Source organism: Saccostrea cucullata, unplaced genomic scaffold, assembly GCF_032062105.1.
Source record: "Saccostrea cucullata isolate Sc308-1 unplaced genomic scaffold, CSIRO_AGI_Scuc_v1 ctg3921, whole genome shotgun sequence".
Lineage (NCBI taxonomy): Eukaryota > Metazoa > Mollusca > Bivalvia > Ostreida > Ostreidae > Saccostrea > Saccostrea cuccullata.
The window spans coordinates 15,224-34,660 of NW_026931849.1; the positions used below are offsets into that span (position 1 = coordinate 15,224).

The 19,437-nt window shown below is 33.5% G+C and overlaps 1 protein-coding gene across 1 annotated transcript; it reads left to right on the forward strand.

Annotated features, from left to right (window-relative positions):
* Positions 1 to 642: 642 nt before the first annotated feature.
* LOC134233686 (protein Wnt-4-like) lies at positions 643 to 13,387 on the forward strand. Its single transcript, XM_062715669.1, has 4 exons — positions 643 to 1,354; positions 9,188 to 9,447; positions 9,873 to 10,141; positions 12,330 to 13,387. Exons 1-4 carry the CDS (start codon positions 1,281 to 1,283, stop codon positions 12,789 to 12,791), a joined length of 1,065 nt encoding a protein of 354 aa, XP_062571653.1. The 5' UTR covers positions 643 to 1,280; the 3' UTR covers positions 12,792 to 13,387.
* Positions 13,388 to 19,437: the final 6,050 nt, after the last annotated feature.

A 19,437-nucleotide genomic window follows, 5' to 3' on the forward strand; every position in this document is an offset into this window, starting at 1 on the left:
TACTTACAATTTTATATATTTTGTAATTATTAAATACAGGTTTGTTGTACGTGACATATTTACTTTACGTCGGCAATTATGTAGACGGCTTTGGGATTACCGAGTGACAAATAAAACATTTATAAAAATTTAATTTTCTTTATACCTGTAGATGCAGTCTATTTGAAGTATTATCATATGTTTGAAAAATTAAAGTACATTGTAAATCCTCTTTCTTTGTTTGCGTTAGATGTGTCAAAAAATACTAATTTTCTTGAGATCGTTTTATCATAAAGTCGACAGTTATAGCGTCAAAGCATTCAAACAATGGAGGAAAAGTAGATATATCAATTAACCAATTAAGATTAAGAGATCGTGGCATTTTTAACAAAACACACGTTTAATTTTTTCATGAGAAAAATCCAGACTAACTCGGTGAATTTTATCGTTATAAAAACAACTGGCGCTTCTGTATTTCGCCACGAATAAAAAATCCTTTGTTATCAAAGTAATTTTAAAATTATCTACAGCTTGAACAAGCACAGTGATAACATAGTGATGTTTTTATTTTGATCCTGAAATTAAATTCAAAATGAATTTAATTTTCCAAGGAGTAAACTGTCATAAGGGTTTCCTTCGTGTTCAGTAACTGGCATTCTCATGGGCGGGCATGTCGACGTGAAATAATCAGCATTACTTAATATTCCGTCGATATTTCCAAGGATCTGTGACGGTTCATGATCATTTATTTATCAAAAGGAAACCGACCAATCAAAACCCACGCTCGTCAAATTGATTTCATTCATATTCCCAGCGCGGCAGAGTGTCTGACGAATTCTACTATTTGCTAGATTTATCGTCACCCGGACTTTAAAAAACATGTGAAAAGTTTGGAATTTTTTTTATATTCTACCTAAGGATATACAAATTTTACACGTACACGCTAATTATCGGGCGGCCACTTTGATCTCCCGGCAACGTGGTCGCAATCAAAAAGACACCTCCATAGATAATTTGATTCCATGTCTTTTTAATTTATGGCGTAGGAAATTTTACTTTTGAGGTAAAATGTGAAAAGAAAATCGGAAATAATGTCTTAGGCGCAATAAATAATATCACCGACAAGACTTTGTATTTTGAACCATTGGCTAGCTGGACTGACTTTTAATTATTTTAGTTTCAACGCCTATAGACAAGAGTGTGTTTTGTTGCAATGTGTGATAATAGATAAAAAGTGTTAGGTCTGTAATCATCTGGAAATCTTGGACTTTTGTTTGCGCTTTGACGTTCAGCATAAGGAGATGAAGAATCCCGAAGTGTCCTGTATATTGATCTACCTCTTCTCTGGATTTTACCTTGTTCAGGCCTCATGGTGGTAAGTAAAAAAATCTGATGTTATATTCTATCAAATCTGTAACAAAACTAATATTTATTTCATAATCATTAATAATTAAAAATAAATAATTATCTTTGAAAATTAATTACCATGCAGTCAATTTAGTTTTCCGAAGTAACTGCAAAGATTATTTTTTCATAAGTGTACCAAATTTAATACAAATTAAGAAATAAATATTATAAAATCAACAATTTAAAATTTGAAATCTAGGCGATAGTTATTTTATGGCTGTAAAATGATTGTTACCAACCCTTTTCATTGGCCCACTAACATATACTTGATCAAATTGAAATATTGAAGAGCTTATCATGTTTATTGTAAGTCGTCAGAAAATGAATACTTGGGGGAATTAAAAGTAAACACGGAATAACTTACAAAGAAGCATGTATCGTATCTGAATTCAGACCATACTGACCCAAGCTAATCACTAAATCAGTACACAAAAATCTCAGTGTCCACCCGTCAAAGTGACTCGCATTTGATGTGCTAGTAAATATTTATCAATCTAATAACCAACCATTCGTGAATCTTCAGAGTTGAAACAATTGTATAAACCATAAGAAATTATACAAATATATTTCTAAAAGTGATATGCACTTAAAATTCGAGAAAGAAAAAAATACACTCCATAAAACATGTCCTAATTCGAGACGTTAGCACGCCTGTTTCGTATTTTTGCGATGTTCATCTCATTTGTAATCTACTCTCTCCAGACATCAAGCGAGAATTCCTACATGCTAATTAACCAAATTAAAAATCTATTGCACTTTATAATGGAATGCAATTAAGTGAATCTGTTTTCAGCCTATCTAGACTTCTTTGTAGTAAAATCTGCTGCGGTTCGCCCATTCAACAGATGGATTACAGTTTCCCCCTTCTAAATAAGCGTCCTCATATTTCAAAAAAATTCTTAAAGAAAATTCATAGGCTGGCAAACAATTTTATAATTCGTGTGTTTGCTTGTTTTAAACAATTTACAAGAATTCGGGACAAGTGAAAAGTACAGTACTAGATAGATATCTTAGGGATTTTGAAATTCTTTGAATTCGAAAATTTAAAATATTTGCATTTTTAATCCAGAGAGTGAGTAATGGACATTTTTTTTATTTTTCTTATTTTTGTTCAATAAACTTATATGATTCATTTAACCATGTCTTAGTCATTATATTTTAGAACTATTATTTTTTTGAAAATCAAAATATTTATTGTTAATAAATTGAATATGTCTTGAAATGCTGTCTAGTGATTGGATTAATGTGAAAGGATTAGGGGGGATTAAGAAGAAATCAGTGGATATGTTGCTGACACTCTTCTCTTCTTCTCCACAGAGCAGGGGAAAGTGACACCGAACCCCGCTAATCGTTAGGTAAACAGTCTTGAATTCAGTGGATTAATCTCTCACAAAAGCCGATACAAGTTCAGCAATATTTATCAAATCAGCCGTGTTCTCTTGTAAGTTTTATTTATTTTATCAAAAGACAAGTTTAATCGCAGTTCCTCGGTTGCGCTGTTTCGAATGCTGTTTAAAGCTGAACTTTTAAGTAGGAAAAAAAGACTCCACTTCTCTGAATTCTGACTCTAGAACTAAAAAAATTGAATAAATATAAAATGCATTCTGCTAAATGTTTGGTTTGTAAACCATTATTCCCTTTATCCCAAATAATATAAATCGCCTAAAAATTAATCATGATCATTAGTAGTAAAATGGGGGGGAAAAAAGCTCAAATTAAGCTCAACATCGACAATTTCATAAAGTATTTTTCTTGTTTCGAAATTTGAAAAACCAGTTTGGAATTTTCTTTCCTGTGCTCTTAAAAATGTACAAATAGAATTTGCCAGAATTAAAAAAAAATGTAAGCCCATTTTTCTACAAGTTATGTTTGGCAAAATAATTTACAAATCGCTGTTTTCACAATAAGTTGCAATATTTAATGCAGTGTAACAGATGATAATAATTTTCTAAATTTGGGGGAAAATATGTCAATTTAGATTCTGTCTATTTTTTACACAAGTCACACAAACGAGCTATTATTTTGCTATCTTTGTGCAAAAGCGAACAGAAAACCTTCTCTTTAAATTATGAAAACTAAATGAATGTAAATTTGAGCAACAGCAAAAAATGAACGGATCTTTTAACATTTAACACTGTCAGGAAAACATATAAAGATTTTAAGGTGTATTTCAAATGTTACAAAAATGCTAAATTAAAATGTTTTTATTTATATTAATCAGATTTAAATAGCAGATCAAACTACAAATGTACAAAGATTTCATCTGCAAGTTACAATAGGATTTCGTTTGAACTTTTTTATTCTGTATACAGTTGAGAATATATCTGATGCAAGTAATTTCAACTTTACTTAATCTCTTCTCGTTTTAGACGGAATGATAATAATTTTCAAGTAAAACTAAAATGATAACTTTTATAAAATTTTAAGTTAAACATGTTATCCTAATAACAAAAAGGGATATACACAGATATCGTTAATATTTTTGATACCACTTTTGAAGATATTGCTTTTAGATAATGTTTTAACCAATACACTTACTTAGGTTTTAATATGACAAATCAGAAATAAGTTAAAAATAAAACACGATCACTTATGGGAACTTCTCTAAAACAAAACTGACGACTTCATATGAATTTGACACGAAATTAAGAAGAACGACTTTAAATATAAATTTTATTGCTCATCGATTTAAATTAACTTATTAAACAACATCACATGAAACACTGTTAATAACAGAGTACATAAAGCTGTTAGGTATATTTTATATATCAATTATTTTTTGTGATGTTCAAAAAAAATATTCCAGTGAATTAAGTAGTGTAAAATAGTAAGGCCCCGAGTCCTAATAAGTAATACTTGTATCTGTTACTGGTTATTTAGGTCTGTGCTAGGTGTTATCATGATCGACCAATTGTCATTGTCAAATCTTGTGATTTGTGGGCTCTGAACCTATCCAAAATGTGAATGAATCCTGTTTTATTCAACTCAATTTCCACATCATATGTCATTGATGTGAAATTAACACAAAGAATAATAGTAACCTAATTAGTACACAGAGTAATTGAACATTTGGGATATCGAGTTTCAAGGAGACGATTTAACTATCTGTACCGATGTTTTTTTTAATGGGCCACATTTGAATGTCTTTATTGATTATCATCATTTCTTCTTAATGAAGCAGAAATCTGAAAATCGCAAACAGAGATTTCTTTAATGAAAAAAAAAATTGTGGGATTAAATTTCAAAGACTGGTGTTCTGTATTGAATGGCTGGTCTCTTTTTGTGTTAAAATGTTCTCTGTGCCGGAGACAAATTGAAACCGGCCACCTCTTGAGGAGCTGTGCCGACGGCTGAACTATCAGATATCTATCATGATAGATCTATATTACAATCTGGTATAACATCACACCTGATGTTGTGACGAGGGAACAGATTTTAATTGATTTGCAGGTTTAGGATATCATTTAATTCCACATCAATAACACTTCGTTCCTACCCTACGAGCTCAATTTTTCCGATCTCACTGAAGAAGTTTTCATTGCTAGACTCACCATTTCAGCACAATCTCTGGTTACGCTGCACATTAACTCGGTCAATACAGAGAAGTTAGAGGACTCCTGTCAAATGGGAATGCTTACTTCTCCCAGGCACCTGACTCTACCTCATGTTTCCGAGAAGCCTTATTTTTGCCCTGAATTGTTCACTAAGTTATGAGATTGATCACCATGCGTTATCTATCAACTTCTTCTCAACACCACCCTACCATTCAACAATTTTACAATTTCAAGACTCTTTTTTTGCACTTACAGTATGTAAGTGGATTATTGCTACCGACAATGTAAACAAATAGTTTAATCTGAGTATATCAATATGAGCTTCAGAAAAGTCAGAATTGTTCACCAGGACAAGGGTCTGAGGGGGTTTAGAAGGAGGGTTGATAGCTAGAATCCCTGATTCAAACGGCGACCGATAACATTGAGGAACAGCCGAGATAGTTCTGATAAGACCCCTTTGAAGGCAGGTCGGTTAAAGATTGGCTAAGTAATTCGCTCACTTTCTTTTTCCGCACGAGCTCTTTGTTTTTTGTTGGACAGCACTTGAAAACCAAACATTCAAGATTCGTTTTGTCTACAACATGGATTTGATTTAGATATAAAACATTATGATCTGTGTTTTTGTGGTTTGGTGATACCATAATCGCAGACAAACTTGTTCACATGCACATTGCAAACGGTTTTTTTAAACCTCTGTTTTCTCAGATTTCATAGACACCAAACATAACAGAACACTTCAGAAATGATGCCTGCCAAGAATTTCTCAAAAGATTCATGGACAATACCAGCAAATCATTCATTATTTAATAGAAAATTAAGCCGATATGATTTATCCAGATGTGCATTGATAAAACTGGAACATTTTTCTCTTCTCGGTCGTTCTTCCTGTTCTGAATTCTAGTCATAATTCACATTGTTTTCACACTTCTCGTTTTTTAGTACGCATGGCATCGCGGATGCACACCCACCGATTTTCTAAAAAGCACCTGTCACTAAAATACTTTAATTTCAATTTCTTAGCAATGAAAGGTGAAATACATGTACTTGCTTTAAAAATTAAAATGAAATTCTATTTTTACACATATTCTACGTGCAATATCTATGTTTTGCCTTTTCTTAAATGGCATGTTGAAGTTATGTGTGGCAATTCCTATTTTAAGGAAAGTGTTTCGTCTTATTTACTGAACACTCAATCTTTTCATTTCAAGACGAAGTTTTAAGTCATTAAACAGTGACATGACAGAGAAATTTAGTATCGGGTTCAACGTGTCAATATTTACCAACACAGAGATAGGTGTCATCGACTTCATGAGAAGTATGTGATCTCGTTAACGAGACAATACGAGACGACGCCATTATGTAAAGATTTATTTTACACAAAGAAAAATCAATCGGAATGCTTTTAAATCTCATTAAAATAATTTTTTTCAAAGTATCAAATTACACGTTTATTCTAAGGACTTTTTTTTTAAATTAGTCGAAGACAGCTTACAAGTCAGCTCTGTTTTCATATTATGAGATTGTGCTAGTAGTGTAAGATGCCTAGTGCTCTCAAAAACATGTCATCAAAATAAGATGTTCTTTTCTAATATAGTTATTAATCACTCTGATAATTTTGAATTGATTTATTTACTCCACTTCAAAACGAAAATATAGTTGCCGAGGCCATCTTTAAAAAATTGTTTGGTTGCCTTCTCCCGACCAACTTGCTAAAAATGGACGTTCGGAGAACATTTTTCTTATGCATTCCGGTAAATAGATTTTGAAAATTCTGCATCAATTTGAAAATTTTCTCTCCCACCCACCGACCAAAATTTTTCACCCTAAGCCGGGAGAAGGCAAACAATCATTACATTTTATTTTAAAGTTGACTTGATTGTTTTTCATTTTAAAAAAGGGGAAAAAAAGATAATTTAACTATGAAAAATTACATCATTTCATACAAATAGCTATGAGTTTCTGAGTATGATTTTCTTTCATTGATTTTGAAAGGAATATTTTAATGTTTGAATTTTATTCTTGTTATTTGCATGAAGCAATAAAAGAATCGCTTCGATGGGATTGCAGAATTCCGATAGCATCTGTTCTGATTAGGAGACAGCGTTATCTTAAAATATCTACTTGCTTGGTATCGACTTTAATGGTAATATGATTGAAGAGGAAAGAAATTAACCATCATTACTTCTCCCTTTTTTAAAATAACTCAACATATTTTATGACATTAAAATAAGAACGGTACAATATATTTTTCTCTCGTAAAAGAATTTTTAAGTTCCGTTTTATATGTAATTTTTCAATCGTGCAAAATTTTTAGGTATGAATTGAAATCAGGGGATTAAATAGAGTATGTATGATCAAAGAGCAGATCGCCTCGAAGACTTTATAGTCAGATAAAATGTGCTCTATCTCAATCATCTAAATACATGATACTCAGATGTAAAGTCAAGTAACAAAGTATTAGATTCATGCATAAATTTGTAAGATTTTATCAGTCTACTTTAAAAAAAACTCACAAGCTCTTATAAAGGGGGTACACACATAGATCACATCTGTAATAAACGTGGGGAGTCGTATTGGGCGAGTTTCAATTAGAACATATTTTATGAGCCAGTTTTACGAGCGCTTCAATAGGGTTTTTACGGCTGCAATGAGTCCGGGTCTTTTAAGCTGTATTTACGAGATCGTATCATAATTTTCTGTTGAAATAAATTGATTTACCGTTCTCTATGCAGTTGAAGTTATGAAGCAATGACGAGGAGAACGGTTCCTACGATGATTTGGGATAAATATCTTCTTGTTTTTATTTCCCCCTCTGGACTGACATCCACCATCGAGCAATGTTTACGAGCGTGTTCGATTAGAAATCACGGAATGTGATTACACGGTCTAATCTTTACGGCCCTACTTGATATCAATATCAACATTAAACGAATGATTTCCTCCATAGATAAAGAATTACCTTCATCAGCTAATAAACCTCCCAAATTCTGATTTATGTTCCAGCCAAAATTTTAATATCGGAAGGTTATATAATTTATATTTGGAATGTTTATAGAAGCCAGGCAGGCTCATAGAAATTGAGGAAAATTCGTCGATCCTTCAGAGACCCGGGATGTCCTTTGTGCCAGCGGGACTTAACTTTGGTCCTTCCTGTCTTACGAATCGCTATATGAACACTTTATCACAATTATTGGATGTGATGAGGCCACACACAGTTGTTTGTTAAGAAGCCAATTCCTGCCACTTCAACCCCAAACACTTAATCAGTCAATTATTCTCAACAGTCAGTTATTCTTTGAGATATTTAAAAACTGCACAAGGATACTTCTTTTTTGCTCTCTTTTTTATCCAAAAAATATTCAGTTTCATGCGAACTCAAACGTTCGTGTCTCCTCAGGTCACCCTCGCCCATTTTCATGAAAGAAAAAAAACTTTGTCCTTTTTAAAATGATTTCACAGTTCAATAGAAATCTTGTCATTTTAGAAGGCATTGGTTCGCTCTTACTTTGATACTGTTTAAATGCTTTCCCCCCAAAGTGCAATCAACGTTACGTATCCTCAGTTAAATCAAAGTATTATCTTCAGCTGTAAAAGAGACAAGTATCCGTCAATATCGATAGCATACAGCAAAGGGTCTGTTCTCAAATTTTCCTTATTTAGCATAAATAGTGATGATGTTTTTAAAAATTTTCTTTGCTAAATATAAAAAACTATTCACCATTTTGAGCACAACGACTTTCTGAACATGTTACATATGGGTGCACTGTTTTACTAGTACTTAGGACGGTTTTGACGGTTTTTCACTGAATTACAGATTCATGTACTTGTCGTCAATATTTCTTGGACGGCAAGTAGTAAAAATTTGGACGGCCACATAGGAATAAACAAAGTTATGTCTTTCACATTTACAGAAAAATATTCAGTGTCTTTCTCAGAACCTACACAAGCTGAAAAGTGGAGGAAAATTGCAAAAAGGGAAAATTTCTTTAATTATAATTAATTCCCGGCGTTTCAGTGTTAATTGTTATTGGTCAAAACAAAATATATATAAGGTCTGTTTCCAACTTTTCACAGAATCATGTCGGGCTGTTCAAGCTCATGGAAGACCCGAACAGCCCAACAACATATTTCTGTTGACAGTAACAAACCTAAGAAGTTATTTTGTACTGTAATTGTGTTGATTTAGTCAACAGAAGTAAAATGTAACGAGTCGAGATATAACTGACTATTATAAATGTAATTGACAGGTACCTAGGTATTATTGGATCGGTTCGACCAACCATGAGAGAACTGCTGACGTCAGATACGGAAGTGACGGATTGTGCTAATATGAACTTCCTGTCGGAAGAACAGCGGAAGTTGTGTGGACAGGAACGCCGTCTTCCGAGGGTTATTAGTGAGGGAGCTTCATTAGGAATCAGTGAATGTAAACATCAGTTTGGAAATCGCCGGTGGAACTGTTCAACATATAACTCTACAGACGTTTTTGGGGGAATTCTTAAAAAGAGTAAGTCCTTAATTTCAGGTAGCGGTTTATCAAAGAAACTGGTTTTATCCATGCTTGAATCGTTTTTAAATTAATTAATAGTTTAATATGTTTACATGCAAGAAACTATAACATGATACCAGTTGCAATATAGTCGAACCCCGTAAGTGATAGGCTGGGAACACATTTTTCAATAAATAGCCGGAAATTATTCAGAAGTTCGTCATCTGGTCATCCGGGGATGAATTACCCATATTGTACACAAGTATTCACGCGGCCTCTCCCCGGAGACGACTGGCTCTATCAGACGACCGCCTTGATTGACAGATAATTTGATTTAGAAAAATAAAGGAGAAGTCCTTTTCACACAAAGTCCTTTACACAAATATTGTTTTTACATGTCCCATGGATGAGTTGAAGAACCAAATTATTTTAATTTTTTTCAGAAATTCGAGAAAAAGCCTATATTTACGCTATCTCCTCAGCGGGAATAATGTACAGTATCACACGATCCTGTGCGAAAGGAGAGCTAGACAACTGTGGTTGTGACATGAAAGTCAGACGGAAAGATACACAAGGACAATTTGAATGGGGTGGATGCTCCGAAAACACTAAATATGGCGCCAAGTTTTCCCGGAAATTCGTGGACACAAAGGAATCCTCCAAAACGTCAACTTCCTTAATGAACTTGTGGAATAATGAAGCAGGAAGGAAGGTATTGAATCGTTCGTCTTCCAGATACTTTGGTACTGTATTCCAGTCCGAGACAATGTGTATTCATCTCCTCAAAAAATTATGTTCCCGAAATATTAAATATTTTTAATTATTACTAATACCAAAGCAAGGCCACATGCATGATGTTTACGGCTCTGTATCGTGCAAAAAATTAGCAACCATAATATCAAAACCATTTATAAATAACAGTTATAAAACCAAATCCAGTAGCTAGAAGTAGAGGTTCAAAAGTCAAAAGATTTAGCAATAATATAACCAAGACAAATACATTTTATTTAGGTCTCTGTATTAATGCTATTTCAATAGTTCTTAGCAGAAAATAAAATTATCAACAAAAAAGCCATTAATACATGTAGGTATAATGATAGCACAAAATTCATTAGATAGTACTACCAGCATTTGTTTTAGTTATAATATAAAACCAATACCAAGTCTTGGCTGTTAAAGTGAAAAGTTATTTACAGAAGTACCAAAACCAGTAACGTTCTACCGATTGTAAGCAGTTATTGTACAAAACATCATTTTAACAAATACATGTAGCACTAAGGCACCCCAAAACCAAATTTTGGCGGAACTAGTACCAAAACTAGTTACCAACAGGAGTAACACTTACCCAGTTATCGGTTATATTATTACTAAAACCAGGAATTGTCAGAAGTAAGAAAAAAATAGTAGTAGTAATAAAGCTGATATTATATTACCATTATGTTCTAAAAAGCCGAGTTTATGCCCCATCCCGGTATTAGCAATAATAGTACCAAAACCTGTAGAGGTCGTACAATGTACATGTAATAATATTTAATCATTTACCGGTTTTAGCAATAATCGTACCAAAACCTGTAGAGGTCGTACAATGTACATGTAATAATATTTAATCATTTACCGGTTTTAGCAATAATCGTACCAAAACCTGTAGAGGTCGTACAATGTACATGTAATAATATTTAATCATTTACCGGTTTTAGCAATAATAGTACCAAAACCTGTAGAAGTCGTAAAATGTACATGTAATAATATTTAATCATTTACCGGTTTTAGCAATAATAGTACCAAAACCTGTAGAAGTCGTAAAATGTACATGTAATAATATTTAATCATTTACCGGTTTTAGCAATAATAGTACCAAAACATGTAGAAGTCGTACAATGTACATGTAATAATATTTAATCATTTACCGGTTTTAGCAATAATAGTACCAAAACCTGTAGAAGTCGTAAAATGTACATGTAATAATATTTAATCATTTACCGGTTTTAGCAATAATAGTACCAAAACCTGTAGAAGTCGTACAATGTACATGTAATAATATTTAATCATTTACCGGTTTTAGCAATAATAGTACCAAAACCTGTAGAAGTCGTACAATGTACATGTAGTAATATTTAATCATTTACCGGTTTTAACAATAATAGTACCAAAACCTGTAGAAGTCGTACATTGTACATGTAATAATATTTAATCATTTACCGGTATTAGCAATAAAAGTACCAAAACCTGTAGAAGTCGTATAATGTACTGATATTAAATCAGTCTGTTATTAAAGGTGGATCCACAACAGGGAATCCAAGTTTGAAATTGAAATATATAGTAAAAGTATGTAAAAACCTTCCTTAAGAGCCATTTCATGTCCAGAAAAGCTGAAACTTATGTGAAAGCATCTTGGGGTAGCGTAGATTCTAAATTGCTCAAATCATGACCCCGGATGTATAAGGTTGGGCCACAATAGGGAATCATTGAAAACAACGAAACATGAAGAAAAAAATATTCCTGAGGTACTAGTGTAGGTTCTAAATTGTTCAAATCATTTCTGGGTAGGGTTGGGCCATAATTGGGAATCGTTATTCCACATTGAAACATACAGGAACAATATTTATAAATCTTTTCGAGATCCCCTGGACCAGAAGAATTGAAATTTATGGGGAAGCTTCCTGGGTTATTAATACAATATATGTCATTTTTTTAATAGATGAGTTTGGACAAATAAAAGAAAAAAAACTTACTATACCCCATATGCAATTAACGTTAAGATTCTTACATAAAAAGGAGTCCAGGCATAAAATGAAATAGCATAAAGGATCACTACCTTTATGCCTGGACTTCGAATATGTACATTATACTACTTCTGTCTATATTTTATCCCTTCAGTCCGATCTTATTTTGTTTTCCAGGCAGTAAAGATGAAGATGGACCTCGTTTGTAAATGTCACGGAGTATCTGGATCATGTTCAATTAGAATCTGTTGGCAAAAAATGAAGGAATTCCGATCTATTGGAGCATTTTTGAAGGAAAAATTTGACGGTGCGAGCTTGGTGAAATATAACAAAGCAAAAAATAAATTAAAAAGAATTAGTAAAAATATGAAAAAACCAACGAAAAAAGACCTTGTGTATTTAGAGGAATCTCCCGATTTCTGTGATTTTCATCCTAAATCTGGGTCACTAGGAACCAAAGGGAGGCAATGCATAAAAGACGGTTACGGATTGGATGGGTGTAACTTAATGTGTTGTGGGCGTGGTTACTATACAACTGTCGAGGACATTCGGGAGGATTGTGACTGTAAATTTGTCTGGTGTTGTCGTGTAGACTGTAAAACGTGCACACATAAAGTCGAAAAGCATTTCTGCAACTGAGGGAAATGGACAGGGAATTCCACAAAATCTCCTTGTATTGTGATGTTTTTGAAATAAACTTACCGTTCCTTCAGCAGATTCTAATGGAGACAGGGCCAAGTAAGAGGACAGGGGAGGTCACCTGAGACATTGCGATACCAGACTCACAGAAAACATTAAACATTTCTACTACTGCTGTATATTTACACAGCAGCAGATGGACATTCTTGAGAATGTGTGTTTCTTTTCCAGAATTCGGAGGATAACCGTATTGAATTCTCAGTATAGAGCCTTTTCACTGAAATTTACAAACAATAAAAGGAGTAAAAAATGCTTTTGCAGAATTCAAAATACCAAACTTCGAAAAACTCGCTTGCTTTGAGTGACATAAAAAGAACATGTGAGTAATTGATCAGTTTCTGTGTTTTTACAGACTAAGCAGACGGCTTAGAAAACTTTGACGTGTATTGGATATGCCGTCTCTCGCTAAACACAGGTGACGTCATAAAACAGAATTTTGACCACGGGTACTAACTATATTTATTATTATATCTTTTATATGCTATTCTATTTCCTGTGGTGTGCATTTGTTTTGTTATATTTTTGTGGTTTTATTACATAACATTTATCTATATAGTACTTCGTTAATAAATGAAGTATTAACAAAATCATCTTTTCTGTCTATGTTGTTAGTTCTAATGCATTGAACATTACTGTGTGATCAAACATTACAGTACTAGTATTTCCAGAGAGTGGGAACTGTTATCGTGTTGTAAATTTTGAATTTACTAGGTGCATAGAGGTAAATGCAAAATTTATAACCTGAGGTTATGCAAAATGTTATAGTAACCTCTGCTTGTAAATTCAACAACAGGAAATACCCTACTTCTTAGGCTAAGGTGCACAGCAATTAAAGAGAAAAAACAAAATGTGTTGCGATACCTAATATCTAAAAATGTGTTACTTAGAATTCATTTGCGCTTTACTAAAAAAGAAAGCTGCTTTTTTAAACACTATTGGGTGATTGAATTATAAACATTCATAGACAATTCTGGAATAGAATCAAAGTAAAAATATTCACCAAAGCAAAGGATGTACACAAAATAATATCAAAGAGATGTCAGGCATTTCTTAGCGCATCGCCTTGGCAATCATTCACGGCACCCAAAGATTCCGATTTCAGCTTTACATGTGCTTATATTATTTTTACAAGCTTAAAAGAATTATTTTAAGGAATCTCAATTTCTAGAGTTTCTTGTACACCTTTTTCTGAATGTCCGGAAACAGTTTAATCATTTATAGACTGTTCAAAGCGCCTCCAAATCCTTTCTTTCACTTCAGTGGACAGTCCTCCAAGCCAGCCTTTTATCCCTTTTTCATTTGTTTACAAGTTAAGCTTCAATATACATAATGACTCGTAAAGAATTGAATTTTAACCTTCAGGGTACGAATAGTTTGTTATTTCTGCTGTCCATGAAATGGCCTTTCTTTCACCAGGCAGGTCTACATTGTTCGAGTGGCATACTTTGTCGAATTATCCGGGGAGATATTAGAGCTTTTAATTGTATTTAAAAAGTTATCCCGGGAAAAAATCACAGAACAAATAAAGAGAATCTCCAAATTTCTAGATAAGATGGTGTTCGCGTCAACGAAAGAAATGAAAAAATAACAAATCAAACATGAACCATTGCACATGATATGCTGTCATTTAGTAGGAAACCCTAGACAGCAAGGTTTTTATCAAACTGCAACTGAATGAAAAATGATGTAAATCGGAAAAAATGCACGTGCTACCATTATTTTACTTATGCCAACGCACGTACATTTAGCAGCTTAATTTCTCGTGTCTTTAGAGTTGAATTCAGACGCAACAAGTTGCACTTGTTATTTAGGCATGTTTTGGAACATCTGTCTTCTAACTCTTATAGTCAAAAATAGATTTTCCCAACTGTTATCGCAAAGATTAATCGGGGGCCGAAAATCCCTCAATATACTTGTTAAGTGCCGAAACAGAAAATAAGTTTTATTATTTGGATGTTAAAGTTTAAGGGCATTTATTTGATCTATGTGATGAAAATGACAGAATAATCTACACCTGATAACTGCTAGGCTTCAATAGGCGTAAAATGCTTGTATAATTGTTGTATTGTCTGGAGAATCGATAGAGAAGACGGTACTGGCAATCTGGTAAAGGTACTATCGTGTATGAAAATAAATACCTGTAATATATTGATAGCAATTCTTTGTGCCAATTATGTAAATATATTACTTGTATATAAATACTGATACCTTGTCCTCGACTGTCCGTCTAGCTGTCCCTCCGTCTTCTGTCAGTTTCTCCCTCTCCAGTAGTTTCCTAAATGCTTCAGATATTGAGATAATTTTTGGTAAGTGCAATTGGTGTATCTTGATAAGTCAAATTTGCATTTCGTTCCGTTTCAATGATTTTGACGGAATAATGACCTTTTCATTTATTTGAAGGTTTTACGCATTTTTTATTCCCTAAACACTCACAGAGTTAGGACTTTTTTTTTTTTTGGTAAGTTTACCTTGATAAAGTTTGCATTTTGTTGTACTTCAATGAATTTTACGGGAAAATGGTATTTTTATATTAATGGGAACCATATGCCGGTATGGGCCTTATATTGCGAATACTCTCAGAAGGTTTGCTCAGTTTGTAAGCACAACTGTCCTTGTTATGACACACTGGACGTCAAATAGAAATAATTACAATTCAGTGCTTTTAGAATAAATATATGCACACCTCGATGACCTCGTATTTTTTAATCAAACTCATTTATTCAGCATTAAGGGGATGTATTTAATTCCTGGCAGGTGACTGACTTGAAAGAGTGCTGTCCCTTTGAGATTCTTTATAGCGTGTTCATACGATCAAATCGCACCGGAACAATATTATTAAATTCTCCACAATCATTCCAATAACAAATTTCTTTTAACCAATAAAACTGAACACAACTGATGTGTAAATATTGACATACAGCCTTTGTATTATCGCTCCTTGATACTCTTTGTTAAAGTCAAACTTTAAATCTACATGGACACTCCGATAGAATTAAGCGTAATCGTGACCTAGGGCATCGATTGGTCCATGATTGGTTTTGAAGATAAATTGGTCTTTAATTAATTTCAAGAGAATTTATTTCTGTCTATCAATGGGAAATTATTGCTGTTTTTCGCCTGGTCCTGATCCTTATATCTTGGTCTTGTCTTTTTTAACTCCTACCATTCCATATGTCACTTCCTATTGACCATTCCGACTATTTTCTCTTAAAACCCCCCAAAGAATCCGAATACTTTAAAAAGAAAAATAACAGAATTAATTTAACAGTTAGTCCTGGATGATTGAGTGTTATACCTTTGCAACACTCGAAGTCACAATTAACAGTAATGTACCAAACATAGGATATAGACATTAGGTTACACCAATTTCTTTTTTTTTTTTTTTTTTTTTAGAAAAAACGAATTTTATTTTGATATATTTCCATTTCTAATTTTTCACTCTGTGATAACTCTTTGAAAGTTAGCGGAGTTAATTTCTTGATAATTCTACCGGAATGTAAATTAGGCAGGTCAATAGGTCAGGAGCCAAGGAGGCCTAATATGCATGCAAATCTCGTGCGCATCTGTCTCTGAGTCTGACGCTAAGGAGTCCAAATATGCATGAAAATCTTGTACGGCTGCCGTTGTGTTTGACGTCAGTGTGCGAGGACTATTGAAACTGGGATGGGAATCCTCGTGTAATTTAAATCGATGTCTGCATTTTTAAAGTCTAAATCTACAATTCTATTTCACAATGAAATGGAAATATAAGGAATCACTGTCTAGTTAGCACAGTATGCCAGGGACATCAACAATAGTTGGAAACATGGGATAATTTATGCATAACGGGCTTTGCCCGTTATGCAAATTATCCCACGTTTCCCACTATTGTTGATGCCCTGGCATACCATGCTAACTAGACAGTGATCCCTTAAACATTTTCTATTAACATTATAAAAACGTGTTGAATTTTATTTTTTCACAAAGGAGAAATTTGCATTACAAAGAATTTTGACAAAATGACGTCATCCTTGAAAAGCATGATAATATTAATTTCACTTTTTAATTGTTGCATCTCTGTGCTTCAGCATTCATCCCTCCATATTTATCAGCCGCATGATAACCTCTATGCTACCCTTCATTTTTGTAACCATCTTAAGTGTTGGGATCTTGAAAACAAATCCGAGAAATTAGAACTTTTTATGAAGACAAGCACTAAATTATCTTTGATTTCAGTTTATAGCTTTATGTTTTTGTAATATGATATGAAGACGATTTTGAAGTTCGCTCAATCGTGTAAGCCCGTCCGACCCTTCTTGGCAAAAGCAGCTTCATTCCTCCTCTAATTGAGTCGGAATTAAACGTAAAAAAAATCTAAATTGTTAGCGGATTACTGAGACTAACCACAGATTGTTTACGGTTTAAAATAGTTTCACTCAAATGAATATAAAATCTTTGTTTTTATTTGTCTTCATTGACCCAAGGCAATTAAATATAGGTAAAATATCACAGTGTTTTAGAACTTTGTGAAAACTTAACATGGTTTCCTTAGATTCTTTATCTTCATATACAAATGAAATGAAAAAGGTGAAAATAACGAAAACTGATCGATCTCGTAAGTCCTGCTTACAATTCAAATCACGACCAGGGCACAAAACAGACCCCAGGAAAAACCAGAGGTGGGATCAGATGCCCAGGAGGATAGGGCATCCTTTGTCGACCGGTTATACCCACTTGTACCGTCTGTACGATCAGGTAAACGGAGTAATCCGTCAAAATTAGCGTAAAATGATGGCTAAATTTAAACAACTAAGGCCATAAAAAATTAATTTCTTGGTTCTCAGGCCCTCCCTCATTTATCCCAAGGGTGCCTCATTGACCCTTTTTATTGCAAAATCAATCAAATAGAAACAACAATTTACCTCCCTCATAATTTTTTGAGGTTTTGTACAATGTAAAAAGCTGCCTCATTGTGTTTTGGGAGCAATAAAAAAATGCCTCCCTCCCTCATCATACTTCTTCAAAAAAGGCCTGAGAACCAAGGAATTAACTTTTCATGGCCTAATGCACAATATATCAGTCGAAATACAATCCGAAGATATGTTATATTTGCAAATATCAAGTAAAATAAAATTGCGATTTTATTAACTCTGAATGAGACTGATGAAAGTCCTGTCACATTAACTTATTTGTACGTAACTTGTATTTGTCTTACTGCGTACTGAATCAGTCAGGGACCATAAAAACTATATGCAGGTGATACTTTGAATTTACTGCATAAACAGGGGAAGGCGAGGATGGAAAAATCTTCAGTCTTTACGTTTGTCGTTTAGTTCAGTTGTATTTTTTAGTTCAGTCGTATTTTTTGTAGAAAAAAAAATTCACCCAACACTTTGAATTCTTCTTCAGATGACGTATCCGCATACAGAAAGATACAAATACTTCGTTTATGGTGCTTGTCGTTAGAATTAGAAATATCAAACAGCAGAAAGTATTTTAGATTTAGCATTGCCGATTAAAAAAGAATATCTGCTGCCTGTTCAACTATTGAATTCTAAGTTTTCATTTACATTTTATTCAAAACTATACGTCTGAGTCCTTTCTATGATGGAAATCTTCAGACGATTCGTGATTTGAAACTGAGATTTATACGTATGGCTTTCATAAAATAACTATGAACAACCAACCTGCATACTTTGCGGAAAGAAGATGCGTTTGTGAAACACTGATGCCCCAACAAAGTGGGCCAAAGTCTAAAATGAAGGTCAAATATTTTATACACAATGAAAGCTCTTGTCATATTGAATACTAGTACACATGCGAAGAATGAGAGGCTTAGCACCAACAATTCAAAAGTTATAGCTATGGTTTAAATTCAAAATTATTTGGTAAAAGTGGGTCATACTCCAAGGTCAAGGTCAGATTTGGTGGTACCAAAAGAAAGGTCTTGTCACAAGGAATACACCTTTGAAATATGAAAGTCATTGCCCCACTTGTCCAAAGTTAAAGTTACGGACAAGGCTCATGTTTTTTGCGGACAAATAGATAAACAAACAGACGAATAGGGTAAAAACTATATACCCCCGCATCGTCGATTACTGGGGGTATAAAAAAAAAATAAATGTTAAAAGAACAAATATTGCCACAGAAAGAGTTTGGTTAACTTTGTTAGTATATTTGCGTTATAAGTATACAGATCTTCGGAGTTTATCTTATACCTATCCTTGTACTTTTAACTTTATTAGATTTAACTGAAGACTGCAAGTCAATCAAAGTTTCTTTTTCTATCAACAACTTGCATTCTGACATTTTTATATCACCGCTACTGTAAATATTCTTCGGATCTACTCCGCCATCTTTCTTTTCTCGTGTCAATTTCTGATTGAATTCAAACATCGACAGCAGACGATCACATAAATGTCAATTCCGCTTTTTTGCATCAAAAATGACAGAAAACAGTAGACCTGTGAAGATCACAGACTGTGTTTAGCTCCGTGGCAAAAGTGATGCTGGAACACTACTAATAATTACCCTTGTCGTTTTATTTTCACCGAGATGAACGACCAATAATAATTTTTCATGTCAGAACATAGAGGTAATTTTGATC

Bases quoted from the DNA above. Each gene is read 5' to 3' on its own strand.
- LOC134233686 (XM_062715669.1), top strand. From the start codon at position 1,281: ATGAAGAATCCCGAAGTGTCCTGTATATTGATCTACCTCTTCTCTGGA. The intron at 9,448-9,872 runs GTAAGTCCTTAA...AATTTTTTTCAG, and splicing joins TGGGGGAATTCTTAAAAAGA to AAATTCGAGAAAAAGCCTAT. The intron at 10,142-12,329 runs GTATTGAATCGT...TTTGTTTTCCAG, and splicing joins ATAATGAAGCAGGAAGGAAG to GCAGTAAAGATGAAGATGGA.